Source organism: Macaca nemestrina, chromosome 15, assembly GCF_043159975.1.
Source record: "Macaca nemestrina isolate mMacNem1 chromosome 15, mMacNem.hap1, whole genome shotgun sequence".
NCBI classification, from domain to species: domain Eukaryota; kingdom Metazoa; phylum Chordata; class Mammalia; order Primates; family Cercopithecidae; genus Macaca; species Macaca nemestrina.
Window position 1 is genome coordinate 6,517,720 of NC_092139.1, and position 14,553 is coordinate 6,532,272.

The window sequence follows — 14,553 nt, forward strand, 5'->3', positions numbered from 1 at the left end:
TTTATTTGCATCTGTATATTTAACATGTGTTTCTTATAAGTAATATGTAGTTGGGTCTTGTTTTTTTTTTTAATCCATTCTTTTAATCTTGTTCTAATTGGAATGTTTAGACCATTTACATTTAATGTAATTACTGATGCAGTTAAGTTTATCATCTTGCTGTTTTCTATTTGCCACATCTATTTTGTTCCCTTTTTGTTCTTTATCTGCTTTCTCTTGAGTTAATTGAACTTCTTTATGATTTTAGTTTGTTTTTTAAATAGTTCATTAGTTATAATTCACTGTTTTTTTATTTTAGTGGTTGCCTTAGCATTTATAGTATGTATATTTAACTTATCATTATCATGGCCTACTTTCCAGTGGTTTTTTTTTTTTTTTTTTTGAGATGGAGTCTGGCTCTGTTGCCCAGGCTGAAGTGCAGTGGTGCAATCTCGGCTCACTGCAAGCTCCGCCTCCCAGGTTCATGCCATTCTCCTGCCTCAGCTTCCTGAGTAGCTGGGACTACAAGCGCCCGCCACCACGCCCGGCTAATTTTTTTGCATTTTTACTTAGAGATGGGGTTTCACCATGTTAGCTAGGATGGTCTCGATCTCCTGACCTCGTGATCCACCCGCCTCAGCCTCCCAAAGTGCTGGGATTACAGGCATGAGCCACCGCGCCGGCCCTTCCGGTGGTATTTTACCACTTCATGTATAGTGTAAGGAACCTTATCGTAGTATGCCTTCGTTTCCCCTTTCTTGGTCTTTTTTTTTTTTTTTTTTTTTTTGAGACGGAGTCTCGCTCTGTCCCCCAGGCTGGAGTGCAATGGCGCGATCTCCGCTCACTGCAAGCTCCGCCTCCCGGGATCCCGCCATTCTCCTGCCTCAGCCTCCTGAGTAGCTGGGACTACAGGCGCCCGCCATCGCGCCCGGCTAATTTTTTTGTATTTTTAGTAGAGACGGGGTTTCACCGTGTTAGCCAGGATGGTCTCGATCTCCTGACCTTGTGATCCGCCCGCCTTGGCCTCCCAAAGTGCTGGGATTACAGGCGTGAGCCACCGCGCCCGGCTTCTTGGTCTTTATGTTGTTTTCGTCATGCATTTTATTATATACATGTTATAAATCCACAATAATAATAAAGTGTTATTTTTAACTTAGTCAATTATTTCTTAAAGAGATTTAAATAATAACAAAAATTTATATATCTATGCATGTAGTTATCACTTCTGGTGTTCTTTATTCCTTTCTGCAGATTCACATTTCCATCGGATTTTCTTTATCATTTCTTATAGTTCAGATCTGCTGGTGATAGATTTTTTGAATGTCTAAGAGAGTCTTTATTCATTTTTAATTTCCTGTCTTTGGATGGTCCACAGTTCACAATGGCCTCCTGGGCTTGTGGGTCCACTCTTTGGGGAAGGCCCCGCACCTTAGGGTACCCCCGCCCCTGGCCTGCTCCACTGATCAGTATACTGATGGAATTAGCTGTTGCAGAGATCTTGACGTTTCTCCTCAGTAGGCCTTCTGTAGCTCTAGCTCAGATCATGCTTATGATGGGACATCGTCACTTGGTCCTGCAATGACAATCACATTATCTCCCCCCATGGCTAGAGCTTCCTCTGTGTAGAATGCCATAGTGCACGTCATTTGTCTATTGCTTGCCATCTTGTGGTGGGACTTTTCTGAGTTGAGTCTTGGCCTGTTCCTCAGTCTCGGGCTGATTTAACTGTTCTCCTGTGCATTGCTCAGGCCAGTGGACTGCAGTGATTTCTCTTTCCTTTTGGTAGCTGCCACTTCTGACTCTATCTTGGTTCTCTTGACCAGTTCTGCCTATAGAGGGGTGCAGTCTCCCCACCTCCTTCTTTCCTTACTCCCCTCAAAATAAACATCTGTAGATCTTTCTCATTTTACAGATTTTATGGTTAATCAGCACAGGGAGATAGGAGAGTAAAAATAATAAATGTGGAGAAATATCTGAATTTAAAAAATTATCTCAAGGCTTTCCAAGAGAATTTCTGCAGAATTTCTAGTCGGCACTTCCTCATTCAGTCATTAAGAGGCCATCAGATGCCTCTTCGGGCCTTTCTTTTCTATATTTATTGGTCCCTTAGTTCCCTTCAACTGTCTTGAGCTTTTATTCCAAGCCTGAGGAGCCAGTCAGAACACAAGAAAAAGGTTTTCCCTTATTCTTAAGTGGACATTTTCAAACTCTGATGACTACCTGACTAGAAGATGCAGGCCTCCTTTCCTGTAGGACTGTGGACCACATTGGAATGGCCATCGCTGGGCATTCCCGGGTAGCCTCCGTCCTCCTTCTGAACGCAGGTTGCTCACTTTGTCTTGTGCCAAGGTGCATTTACCTGCTCTTAGCACATTGCCTGGAACCTTGTGGTCCTTCAGTCAGTGTGGCCCAAATGACCATATGCATTGTTTTTGTCTCCATAGGCAGATTATTGCCAGAGGGCTGCTTGATATCTTCCGGGACTTCAGTAACAATGAAGAAGACTTCCTAATGGTAATGGAGATTGTAGTCAGATTGTCAGAAGATGCAGGTTTGTATAAGTATTGTGTAATTTAATTTTTTCCTTATAAATGTCTAAGAAATTATGTGTAACCAATAATAGCTAATTTTTAAAAAACCTGTTTGTTAGTCAATAACCTTTAAGCAATTTGTAACCATGAATGGATTTTTTCTTGAAGAATATATATCTTATTTGAATTTTGACTGAAATTTTCTTATATTTAGAAAATTAAAATGATTAATGGCTATGAATGCTATTTGCCTTGGCAGTCAGGCCTTTGGTGTTTCTTGAGTTTTGCCAGACTACTGGTTGCTAAGAAATGCCAAATCAAAAGAAGCCTCTTGGGTTCAAAAATCCCAGTTATTATTCCCTCAAGGCGAATCTTGATTTTTCTTTCTCATTCTACCTCTCCATGATTGGTATTGTGGAAGAAAAGCACGTTGCTGTATGACAGACACGATGATGTTGTCTTCCCCGCCGCCCCAGTAAGGATGAGTTAGATGAATGAGTGGTGGGGCTGGCCGGTACTGACAGCTGTGCCACAGCCCCCTCCTTCCTGCATTCAGAATGAATGATGAGAAGTTTCAGAAAGTTTCAGGACTCTCAGGCTTTAGAATTTAATCATTTTAACTGAAAATAGAAAAATAAGCCTTCCGTATAGCTCCCATATTAGTTTAAAATATTCATATGAATATAACACAATGCCTTTAAAAAGGCCCAAGTGGATGTTTTGAGTCTTTAAATGGATTCTCTTTGTAAATGAGTCACCATTTACAGTGCTGTAGCAATTATACATTTGTGTTAAATTTAATGTGGTATATTGGAGCTAGAGCCTCTCTTTTGTTTAATGCTTTGCCTTAGAAATAATTGGGATGCGTGGATTGTGGCTTAGTGCACTTATGAAAGAATTATTTATAATGTATACATTCTGGCTAGAATTTAAATAAGCACAACCCATAGGTCTGGCATATAAGCCATTAGTTGTAATGGCTTTTGGATGCTGGCCCAGCATGCAGACTTCTTGCTCCTTCCTCAATTTATATATGGCTTGTTATAATAGAGTTGTCATTCTCTCTTGTTTTTATGTTTTTATATTGCTATATAGCTCATTAGCTTTTTAAGCCTGTCTGTAGCATAAATACTCTAAACGGGAAATGATTTTTAAACTGCATTTGTCTAATTTCCTTGATGAAGTATTTTAGTAAGAAAAGCTAGAAACTATCAGTATATACTATATAAGATGCCTGGCTTATTCTTAATATAATTTTTTTTAAATTTTTTATTGCTGCAGAGCCCACAGTGCGGACTGAGCTGATGGAACAGATTCCTCCTATTGCCATGTTTTTACAAGAAAACAGATCAGATTTTCCAGTGGTGCTCTCTGAATATCTCATACCTATTGTAGTGAGGTACCTCACAGATCCAAACAATCAGGTTTGAAAAATTATAACCTTAAGGTCTCTTTAGCAAATTCTCTTTAGTCTTGTTTTAGGTGATATTCATACTTCAAAAAACAACTTCTTAGAGTTAAGTGATTTGAGAACAAAAGGTCTATTGGTGTCCAGTTCCTCTAGTCATGTGGGAAGATAGACAGCACTCATTCTTATCGTGAAATATTTCTTTTTTTTCTTTAACCTATGGAAATTTTCGAACACATGTAACAGTAGAGAGAAAATGAAAATGAACGCCCACATGCCCTACACCTAGCATCAACTGCTGTTAACATTTGACCTGACCGGGCGTGGTGGCTCACGCCTGTAATCCCAGCACTTTGGGAGGCTGAAGCAGGTGGATTACCTGAGGTCAGGAGTTTAAGAGCAGCTTGGCCAACTTGGTGAAACCCCATCTCTACTGGAAATACAAAAATTAGCCAGGCAAGGTGGTGCATGCTACTTGGTCCCAGCTACTTGGGAGGCTGAGGCAGCAGAATTGCTTGAACCTGGGAGGCGGAAATTGCGGTGAGCTGAGATCATGCCACTGCACTCCAGCCTGGGCGACACAGTGAGACTCCGTCTCAAAAAAAAATAAAAACAAAAAAATTTTGATTAATCTTTTTTCCTTTATCTTACCCAGATAAAATCCAATCCAGACAAAAGAATTCACAGACACCATCTCATCTCAGCTGTAAATACTTTTTAGTATTAGTCTCTAAGAAATAGACTCTTTTTAAAAAAACATAATGATAATATCATTAATGCAAATATAAAAATTATCAGTAGTTATCTAACGTCATCTAATACCTAGTCATTGGTCAAATTTCCCAGTTTTCTCATAAGTGTGTGTTTTTGCGCAGAGGCTGTTCAAACCAGAATACAAACAAAATCCACACGTTGAATCTAAGTGATATAGGTCTCTTAGATCTTTTCAAATTTATGATGTTGCCCCTCCCCACTTTTTTCCCTTGCTATTTATTTGTTGAGGAAGCCAGGTCATTAGTTTTATAGAATTTCCCACATTTGGGATATGGTTTATTGCATCTCTGTAGTGTTGAGATGTTGCTCCACTCCCGGCATTTCTTTTAAACTAGTAGCTAAGTTGGAAGCTCAGCCAGACTCAGATTTTTTGTTTTAGTGAGAATACTTTGTAGATGGTTTATGTTTTCCTGCTGTATCAAATCAAGGGCAGAAAAGCTCTGGATGGTTATCTTTTCCTAATGCTGAATTTGGCCACCTTTTCTATAAAGGTGGCCAAACTTCTACAAAGTTCCCCATCATCATATGGGCAAACCATTGGTGATGGTTGCCCTGATCCAGTATCTCATTAGAGGTTGTAAATTCTGACACAGTAATTCCAACACTTCTTTTTAGTTTAATAGCTAGAGTTCTTCTGTAAAGACTTCCTCTGTCAACTATTTGATAGACCTGAAAACCTGTTTGAATAGGAAAGACAGAATAAATGCTTTATTTTATCTGTGTATTTACCAGTTTCCAGAATCATCGTTGGCGTTTTGATAATCTACAAAGGTTACCGGTTAGGTTTAAAAATTTTTTTTGAAGTATTGTTAGGATGTCTACGGCCATACCACCCTGAACGCGCCCCATCTTGTCTGAAGTATTGTTAGGAACTCTTGCATTTTAACATAGTAGTTATTTTCAAACTGTTATAGTACTTATTCTTTTTTTTTATTATTATACTTTAAGTTGCAGGGTACATATGCACAATGTGCAGGTTTGTTACATATGTATACATGTGCCATGTTGGTTTGCTGCACCCATCAACTCGTCATTTACACTAGGTATTTCTCCTAATGCTATCCAGTACTTATTCTTTTGGATGATCAAGTTGTTCCATCTTTGAGTTGCAGCCCTTCAAGTTGGCTCCAGAATCTTTATCAGCATGACCCAGTAGACGGTGGTAGTGCACCTTGACCTGGGATCAACCATTTCTCCAAGAGCCCAGGTTCCTTTAGGAGGCAAATAATAAGAAAATGGAATGTGGGTACTGGGGGCACTTGTTGCTTCTAGTAACAGAACGATTTTTTTAAAGATAAAAATTCTTCGAGTTTATCTTGATATTTCCAACTCAAACTTAGCATTATAGCGCTTTTACTTCGATTTTATTTGTGTCTTTTTTCACTTGCGTGATATAAATCCTACTTCTTGATGACGTTAGCATACATGTGTATGTCTGTGTATCCAAAATAAAAGTCCCAGTATTACTAACAATATGATGGGATTACTGAATATAGCTTAACGTTTCTTTGTAATTCCTTTTGTTTTTAGGCCTCGTCCTGCTAGAGGTACCCAGTCATGTTCATGTTACTGTGTTTTAAAGTCACTTGCATTAATCCTTCTCTTTGTGGTTAAGCAACCAACTTGATATATAGTTATTCTCATTTGTTTTTTTATTTTTAGGAATTGTTTTAGCTTGTACATTTTGATTTATAATTATTTAAAATGTTTACTTGATTCCAAAGTCAAAACTGTAAAACAAAGCACGTTCAGAGAAGTCTGACTTCTGTCCCTGGCCCCCACTTCTTCTCCCCTCCCCTGTAGGTAACTATTTCTTTTACTTTTTGGTTGGTTTTGATTCTGAAAACACACACACACACGCACACGCGCATGCACATACATGTGAACAACTGAGATGATGTTCTTGTGTTCTGCAGACCTGTGCCCCTTTCTCGGGTGTGGGGGGCTCCCTCTTCCTGCTGCCCCATGCTGTGTGCTCTGTGAGCACCCCGAGAGCAGGCCCCAGCATCTGTGGCATCTTCACTCCTTTCTTTGCAGTGTAGTACCCCACTAGGGGAACAGAGCAGAACTTATTGATGGACATTTGGGCTATTTCCAGTCTTTTGCCACTTTGAAATTGCTGCAGTGAATAGACTTGCATCATTTCTATTTGTGCTAGTGTATTTGGGGATGGTTTTCCACTAAGGGTAAATTTATTTGATTTTTAATGATATACCATGTTTTCATTATCATTATTTTCAAGAGATTCTAAAATTTTGGGTTGTATTTCTCCCTTGATCCAAGCATTTTAAAAAGAGCAAATCCTCATTTTGAACTGGTAAGCAGTGTGACAGCATCAAGTGGAGTTTTCAGATAAGGGAAAAAGTCCTCTTGTTTCTGCTGTCCTAACATTTGGTATTTTGATGATTTTTGCATTTTCCTCTCTAGGTGCTAACATTCTTTTCCACATAGGTCTAATCATAATGTGATATAGTTTCCCCATTCATTCATTTATTCGGACAGTTTCTTAGTGCCCATTATGAGCCAAGCACAGTGCTTCATGCCTGGGGATGGGGAGCTGAGCAGGACAGATTTTCTGCCCTCAGAAAGCCCCCCGTCACAGACGCGGTAAAACACTCTTTCCTCATAATCGTCATATTTTTAATTTTGTTGAATACTTAAATTTCGTTCAGGTTTCGTGTGTGTGTGTGTGTGTGTGTGTGTGTGTGTGCTGTAGATGCAGTGAGCGTCAGAAAGGATGCAGTTTTGGATCCTGTAAATATTTCTCTCCTTTGGCTTCCAATAATCATGGTTGTACTAACAGTACCAGCCAGTATTCATTCAGTGCATGCCATGTCCTAGACACCATCAGAAGCCTGTCACTCCTTTCATCCCCACAACAAGCTTATGAGATAGGTACTATGATTATCCAGTTTTATGGATAGGAAACTGAGGCTGGGAGAGGCCAAGTCACTTGGCCAAGATGACTCATCTAGTCACTTGGAGGATCCAGATGGGGGCTCAGCATTCAGACCCCACAGCTGTAGCCTGTACCCACTGCCGTGTTAGCTCTTGAGCTCCAGGCCTCTTCCCTGCCTCTGCCTGCACTTCTTGTCTGTGTCTTCCCCAGTCTCCATCATTAGCCTGATCCTCTCCTGCCCCTAAGAGTTGCTGTTTCTTCTCTAGGATATTGTCTTTGATCTCCCTTTCCTTATGGTATCAGGGTTCCCGCCATGGTGTCGTCTGCTACTGTGGCCCTAGGGAGACTCTACACACAACTGAACACTAGATTGCTGTCTCTCACCCAGGTCTCTGGAGTCTGTGAATCACTGCCCTCCATTGCCACAGTCCACTGGATGGCTCTGTCTAGATGTCCAGTGAATCCCATAGAGTTTAGAGACTCTAGCGTCCAGCCCTAGTCTCTCTATCCTCTATCTTGCTCTGGCTTCTGTGATTATCCTGGGTAGTCATTCTTAGCTCTCTTTAGCACTGTCTCTCACACCTGCCCTCTTCTTTCTGTCCCCTGCCCTGACATCATGCCTCATGAAAGCCTGTGGTGGCCCAGGAGCCCCTCACCTGTTCTCTCGTCAGAACCACTTTAGGTTTCCAGAATGTCACCCTCACTGAAGCCAAGTGTGATTGTGTTGCTTCTCTGCTGTTAAACTCTTGGGGGCTCCCATTGCACCTGGAGTGGTCACCAGAGGTCCTAGTGGGATCTGGCACACTTTTCCTGGCCTGATCTCAGCTTGCCCTTCATCCTCCCATTCTGCCATCTGGAACTTGTCCTACTTCTTCAGAGTATTTTGCCCCAGAGTTCATCACCTTGCACCTCAGAACGTGCTGTTTGTTCTCCGGCCCTGTAAGGACTTCTCCCCTCCTACCCTTGCTCAGTGGATTCATTTCCTGGAGCTGCTGTAACAACGCACCACAAACTGTGCAGCTTAAAACAGTAGATGTTTCTTTCCTCCCAGTTCCACAGATGGGAAGTGCAGCATCAGGGGGTTGTCAGAATGGGTTCCTTCTGGGTGCTCTAGGGGAGAATCTTTCCTTCTGCTTCCAGTCTCTGGCGGTTGCCAGCTTCTTGAGCTTGTGGCCACATCACTGGAATCTCTGCTGCCAACTTCACACAGCTTTGTCAGTGGCTCTTTCTTGGGCCCCTTCCCTGCGCGTTCTGTTGTACCAGACATAATTCCCATCTCAGGTGTGGCATGCCAGGGTTTACAAAGTCTCAGGAGGATGCTGCAGAGTTTTCCAGTCTCTTTGCCTGCAAAGGAGAAAAGGTGCGAAGTCATCCATTGATTCAGCAGATCCTTACAGAAAGCAAAATTTTGTGCCACAGGCTGCCAGGTCCTGAGGGTGCACTGGAAGACAAAGGAGAAATCAGATGTGGTACCTGCCTTCTGAATTCACTCTCTGCAGCAGGAGAGACAGGTGGCAATTATGAAATCGTACAGAAAAAAATCCTCTATATGTTTGTATGTATGTAAATGCAGAAATCTGGAACAAGAACTGTGGAGGAAAAATTCCAGGGCACTAGTCAAGTGTTGTCTGGGGACCTGTTCCAACAGGGACCAGGAGCAGAGGGGCTTTGGGCTGGAGCAGAGGAATGGTAGCCGGTCAGGTAGAGGGAGTGGCCTATTCAAAGACCTCAGGCAGGAGGGGCAGCAGAAGGCAGGAAGACCTGGTGGTCTTCAGGGTGTTTAGGGGATGGGGGTGGGGGTTGGTAGGGGCTGGCTCAGCCACACCTGCTCAGTGGGGTTGGTCTATATCCTGAGGGCACTTCTGCTCACTTGTGCTTCACCGTTTGCCTTTTTTTTTCCCTTGTAGGTGAGAAAATCAAGTCAGGAAGTGCTCTTGATTCTTCTGGAACAAGATCTAATTTTCCAGCATGATATTGAAAACAAAGTGTGTCCCATTCTGCTGCAGCTCTCTGCCCCAGACAGTGACGACGAATATAAAGCAGAAGCTGTGAGCGTAAGTCTGTCCAGGGAATGACTGCCCAGCACCTGTGGGCGCTGTCCCATAAGTTGACTGATACCTGACTTGAAGTATCACACGTGTTTGATTTTGGTCAGCACTGTTCTCATGAACAAGGTAGCCAGTTATTCAGCCTAGGTTGGAGAAAGCTCACAGTTCAGCTCTGAGCATGTTTTGGAAGTAAGCATCCTTATAGCAACAATTGTTTTAAGAAGAAGAGGCTTGAGAAATCAGAACGATTTGGGCTTAGCAGCAGTAGCTGGCTTAGATTTCTGTTGGACAAGATGCTGAGATTTATAGGTAAATCCTTGAGCCTACTTGGACCATGGGCCTTCCTTCTCAAAGTAAGAACCCTAGTATGGTATGTGAGATAATTTTAGGTGGTACTTAGACAATTAAGAAGAAAATTTAGTAGACTTGTGTGTCTGTAGATTAGGAGAAGACTAAGATAGATATGTAAGCAAATAAGAAGAATCACTGTGAAGAATGCAGATGTGGCCAAACATTTACAGGCATTTGGGAGATGCTGTGTTAGAGTATTTGTGCTTCTGTCAGTCAGAGATGTGCAGTGAAAGGAATAGTATAAATACTCAGTGTCTTCTAGTTAATAGTCTGGTATCCTTGGGTTTGCAAGATTCTGTGTCCATTTTTAAATGATTATACAGTCGGGATTTTCTACTCGCTTCTGGAGTCCTTGTTCACAAACCAGCAGCTGATGATCCAGTGCTGGCTTTTCCTGCCCTCAGATCAAGATGTCTCCATTTGTCCTTGCGCCTTTTCCTTTGTGGCTCAAGGGGAGGTCGCAGTGGGCCATCTTCTTTAGCTGCTGCTCCTCCACTGACCCATGCAAATAATGCTGTATGGCATGACCCTTTCTGTTTACCTTATAGAAGCACATAGCTCCAGGATTATTCCAGCATTTTAGGAAAAATTTGTCCCTAAAGGATGTAAAAAATCATAAGCATTAATTCTGAGTATAATAAAATATACAGAAGATAGTAGTTTTCCTGTTTGGAAAACAATGACGTTAGAGAAAGGAATTATTTTCTTTTTTTAAAGTGCAGAAACATTATATGCCATGGAGCTAAAAAATTGTGTTATAGCATCAGAACATTTGGCAATTATTCTTCATTTATGTAAACGTTTTCTTCAACTATGTGTTAAAGGTCTGGCTTTTAAACTAATTTAATTTTTTGCATATTCCATATGTTTATAAGATGAATCAGGCTGAAGAATAATTGATTATTAAAATTCAAATTCTCCAGGGTTCTTTTATAAATTTCAAGTTTCTCTATAAGAAATTAAATTTGTTTTGCAAAATGAACCTGGATAATGTCATTTAGTTGGGGTATTTGGCAGTTGAGCAGTGAACTTTGCCAACTAGATCTTCTTTTTCATTTGGAAGTTGGCTAGGCAAGTTTCCAAGGTTACGACTGACAACCGAATATCTTATCCCTAAAGACTGATAATACCATGAAAAATAATGCTAAAGGCATTTTTGCATGATTTTTATTTTGTTTTCTTTCCAAATACTCCATTCTTGTCAGCAATATTCTTCTTCTTCTTCATTGTTTTTGGTAGAAATACTTGGAAAATATTACAAGCCTTCAAAAAGCTATCTGCACAAATCACTTGCAGAACAAATTAGTTCACATAAATTGTATTTTTCATTCCAAGCGAGAGGCTGGTCTCATTACTTGAATGGATAGGATTTGAACTGTAGCTGCAAGAACAGAAGTGATGTTGAACCTCCTACCCACCATGGCCCAGGCTGCGCTTGTCTGTTTCTTCCAGGTGTTCCTGCAGGACCTCTGCTTTTCCTCCCGTGGAGATCTGTTGGGAGTGGAATGTGGGATGTCTGGTCTGGCCCGTGTGTGCTTTGCTCCAGTTATTTCCCCAGACCCTGGAGGCCAAGGGGCCTTGGCGGGGTGCGGCGGGGACTTGCCCCTTGAGTACGAGAGAGCTGTGGAACATAGAATCTCTTCTTTTTAGCTAGGAAGTGACGATGTGGGTAGAGTAAATGACAGTGTAGGTAGTCATTATCCAAGGAAGAGAAGGCCACATGTGTGCTTTGTAGAGCTCCCCTAGGAAGGCAGGGTTCTGATTTAGCTGGTCTGTGGCTGATATCCCAAACATTGCAGGTGCCAGTGTGTATCCATTAGGAGATGATTCAGGGAGCTGTCAGCTAAAAGGGTGATGAGGAAAGAAGCAAATTGGGCTGGTCAGATGCCCTCTGTGTTTGGGGGCTCTCTTTGCATCCAGATGGTGTGAATATTGCTACATCTGTACTGTACATAAACACACGCTTACTCAGAGCAGTGCCATTTTGAAGGAGGTACCTCAACTCCCAAGGAGACTGCACGTCTTCATGGACAAAATACATCTGTTCATTTGACTTTTCACTCTCATTAGAACTTACAAGTAGTTGATTCTGATGCTAACAACTCTAGTGCATATATGATTGGGAAAATCAGAGAGAACCAACTGCATGTGTCCTGGGTGTTTTAGATTGAGTTATGCAGGACAGCTGCTTCCATGTTGGGACATGGGTATATGGAATCCTGGGAAGGGAAATGTACGTGCATTTTCCTTTGTGAAACCCTTCTAGAAACCCTACGCAATGTTAGTGACTCTGTCCTTGATGCAGTCAGAAGAGTTGGCTCTGTCTTCTGTCACTTAGCAGTTGAGTTGTGAAATTCTGTTTATTTCTCCCTCAAGATGGTGAGCTTCTTAAACACTGGACTGTGGTATCTTTGCACTATCAGCACCCAGCACAGTGCCAGGCTCAGAGTCAGTACTAAATAAATGTTTGTTGGATGAATGAATCGGTAAAAACGGCAAGAACTGTATCTTGTAATTATATCTAGACAGGATAAACAGGCCACTGGAGACCAATTATAATTCCTCTTGCTTACAGGGACGCCATTAGCATTCCGAGATTATAACTCATTGTCAGAAGCCTATTTTTCTCTCTCAACACGTTTTCACATTAAGGCTTCCTCATTTTTTGTCATTTCTATTTTTAAGCTCATTTTTATTTGTGCTTGTATTTAAGAAGAATGTTGTGGTTATGTGCTACAAAGAATAGTTAGCTCCAAGCAACTAAGTGAAGATCGTCATTCCATACAAGTGGTTCCCAGGGCCACGGGAATATAATTTCTTGTCACTTGGTGTGCTGACTTCTAATGACTCTGGATTTGTTTTATGCTGTATAGTAATAAGGTCATGCGGGTGTGGCAGATGGAGAGGGGTGGATGGAGATACTGGGAGTGCTTTAGTTGCCCATCACACTGGATACGGAAGCCTCATATCCTCATTTATTGTAGCTGTCACTTTGTACAACTCTGCTAAGCATCACATCAGAAATATGTGTCCTCTGTGTTCTGAGGACACAAACCTTTTCCTTATTTGTGTTATGGGCTAGTTTCCCCTTTGCCCCACCCCCATTGGTTTTCTTTCCCCTCTTCCTGTATGCAAATTCCAAATAGAATGATGGGTAGATTACTAACCCAGACCATTTTCTACTGTAAATAGGCAGTGCTGTGTATATAATGAGAATAACAGACTTTAGAGACAGGAAGTCCTTCTTCCCCCCATCCCTGCCTTTCTCCATCCCTTTCTTGTCTCCCCACTTCGGTCCTTCACTCCCCTGCCTTACCCTCTTCCTTCCTCATTTTGTTCTTTCCTCCCTTTCTTTTTACTTTGTTGGGGGAATGGAAGAATTATTTCACAATTTTGTTTTTGGCAACTTTTCATCTTGTTTCAATTTCAGACTTGCAAGAAAGTTGCAAGAATAGTATTCTGAATTCCCCTATACCTCTCTCTGGCTTCTTTAGTAATTTATATTTAGTTTCATTTGTTTTATCTTTTTTTTCTCTTCCCCTCCATCTCTCCCTCTCTCTCCACACATACAGACAGATGCATATTTACTGTATTTATTATTTTCTGAGTCATTTGAGACTCAGTTGGAGGCATTGTCCCTCTTTACATCTAAATACTTCATTTTTTAATTTAATTTTTTATTAAGGACAAACAGCAGCATTCATCTAAATACTTCTATGTATATATCCTAAAAGGAAGGAAATTCTCTTATATAACCATAGTACAATGATCAAAATAGGAAATTTCACACCGATACAGTGCTAACGTCATAGCCACTGTTCCTATGCAAACATCATCTTTGTTCAGGACCCAGTCCAGGGTCCCTTGCTGCACTGAGCTGTCCTGTCTCTTTGGTTTCCATTAATCTGGAACAATTCCCACGTCTGTCTTTGAATTTTGTAACACTTAAATATTGGAAGAGTACTGGCCACATTTTTTTTGCAGAGTGTCTCCCTGTTTGGCTTTGCCTGATGTTTCCTTGTGATTGGATTCAGACTCTGTCTTTCTGGCAGGAGTCTCACAGGAGTGATGTATTCCCAGTGTGTCATGGCAGGAGGCACAAGACTTCAGCTTGTCCTAATATTGGTGATGTTAACTTTGATGACCTAATAGATAGACGTGGTATCTGCCAGGTTTCTCCAGTGTGTTCTTTTTTCTCTCGGGAAGTAATGAGGAGAGTTACCTTGAGATGATTTAAGTATGCTTTTCTCCGTCAGACCTTTACCCACTAGCGTTGCTGTCTATTGATGATTCTGGTTGGCATTCTGCTATGCTCCCTTCTCCATAATTTGCCACCATTTTCTTGAGGATTTTCATATCTATATTCAAGAGAACAATTGTCTTTTCCTATTATGTCTTTGTTGGATTTTAGAATCAGAATTATTCTGGCTTCAAAAAATGAGTTGGGAAGTATTCCCTCCTTTTCTATTTTCTGAAAGGTTTTGTTTAAGATTGGAGTTATTTTTTTCCTTAAACATTTGTTAGAATTCTCCAGTAGAACCTCTGGTCCTAGAGTTTTCTTTG

General features: G+C 41.2%; 1 protein-coding gene across 5 annotated transcripts in view; it reads left to right on the plus strand.

Annotated features, from left to right (window-relative positions):
• Positions 1–14,553, plus strand: part of LOC105470589 (serine/threonine-protein phosphatase 4 regulatory subunit 1-like) — an 87,176-nt gene that overhangs the window by 43,121 nt on the left and 29,502 nt on the right. For all 5 annotated transcript variants that reach the window (XM_011722740.3, XM_011722739.2, XM_011722744.3 and 2 more), the window contains 3 exons: positions 2,424–2,530; positions 3,792–3,934; positions 9,499–9,645. In XM_011722740.3, the coding sequence (XP_011721042.2) occupies positions 2,424–2,530; positions 3,792–3,934; positions 9,499–9,645 (397 nt within the window). The remainder of the gene's footprint in view (positions 1–2,423; positions 2,531–3,791; positions 3,935–9,498; positions 9,646–14,553) is intronic.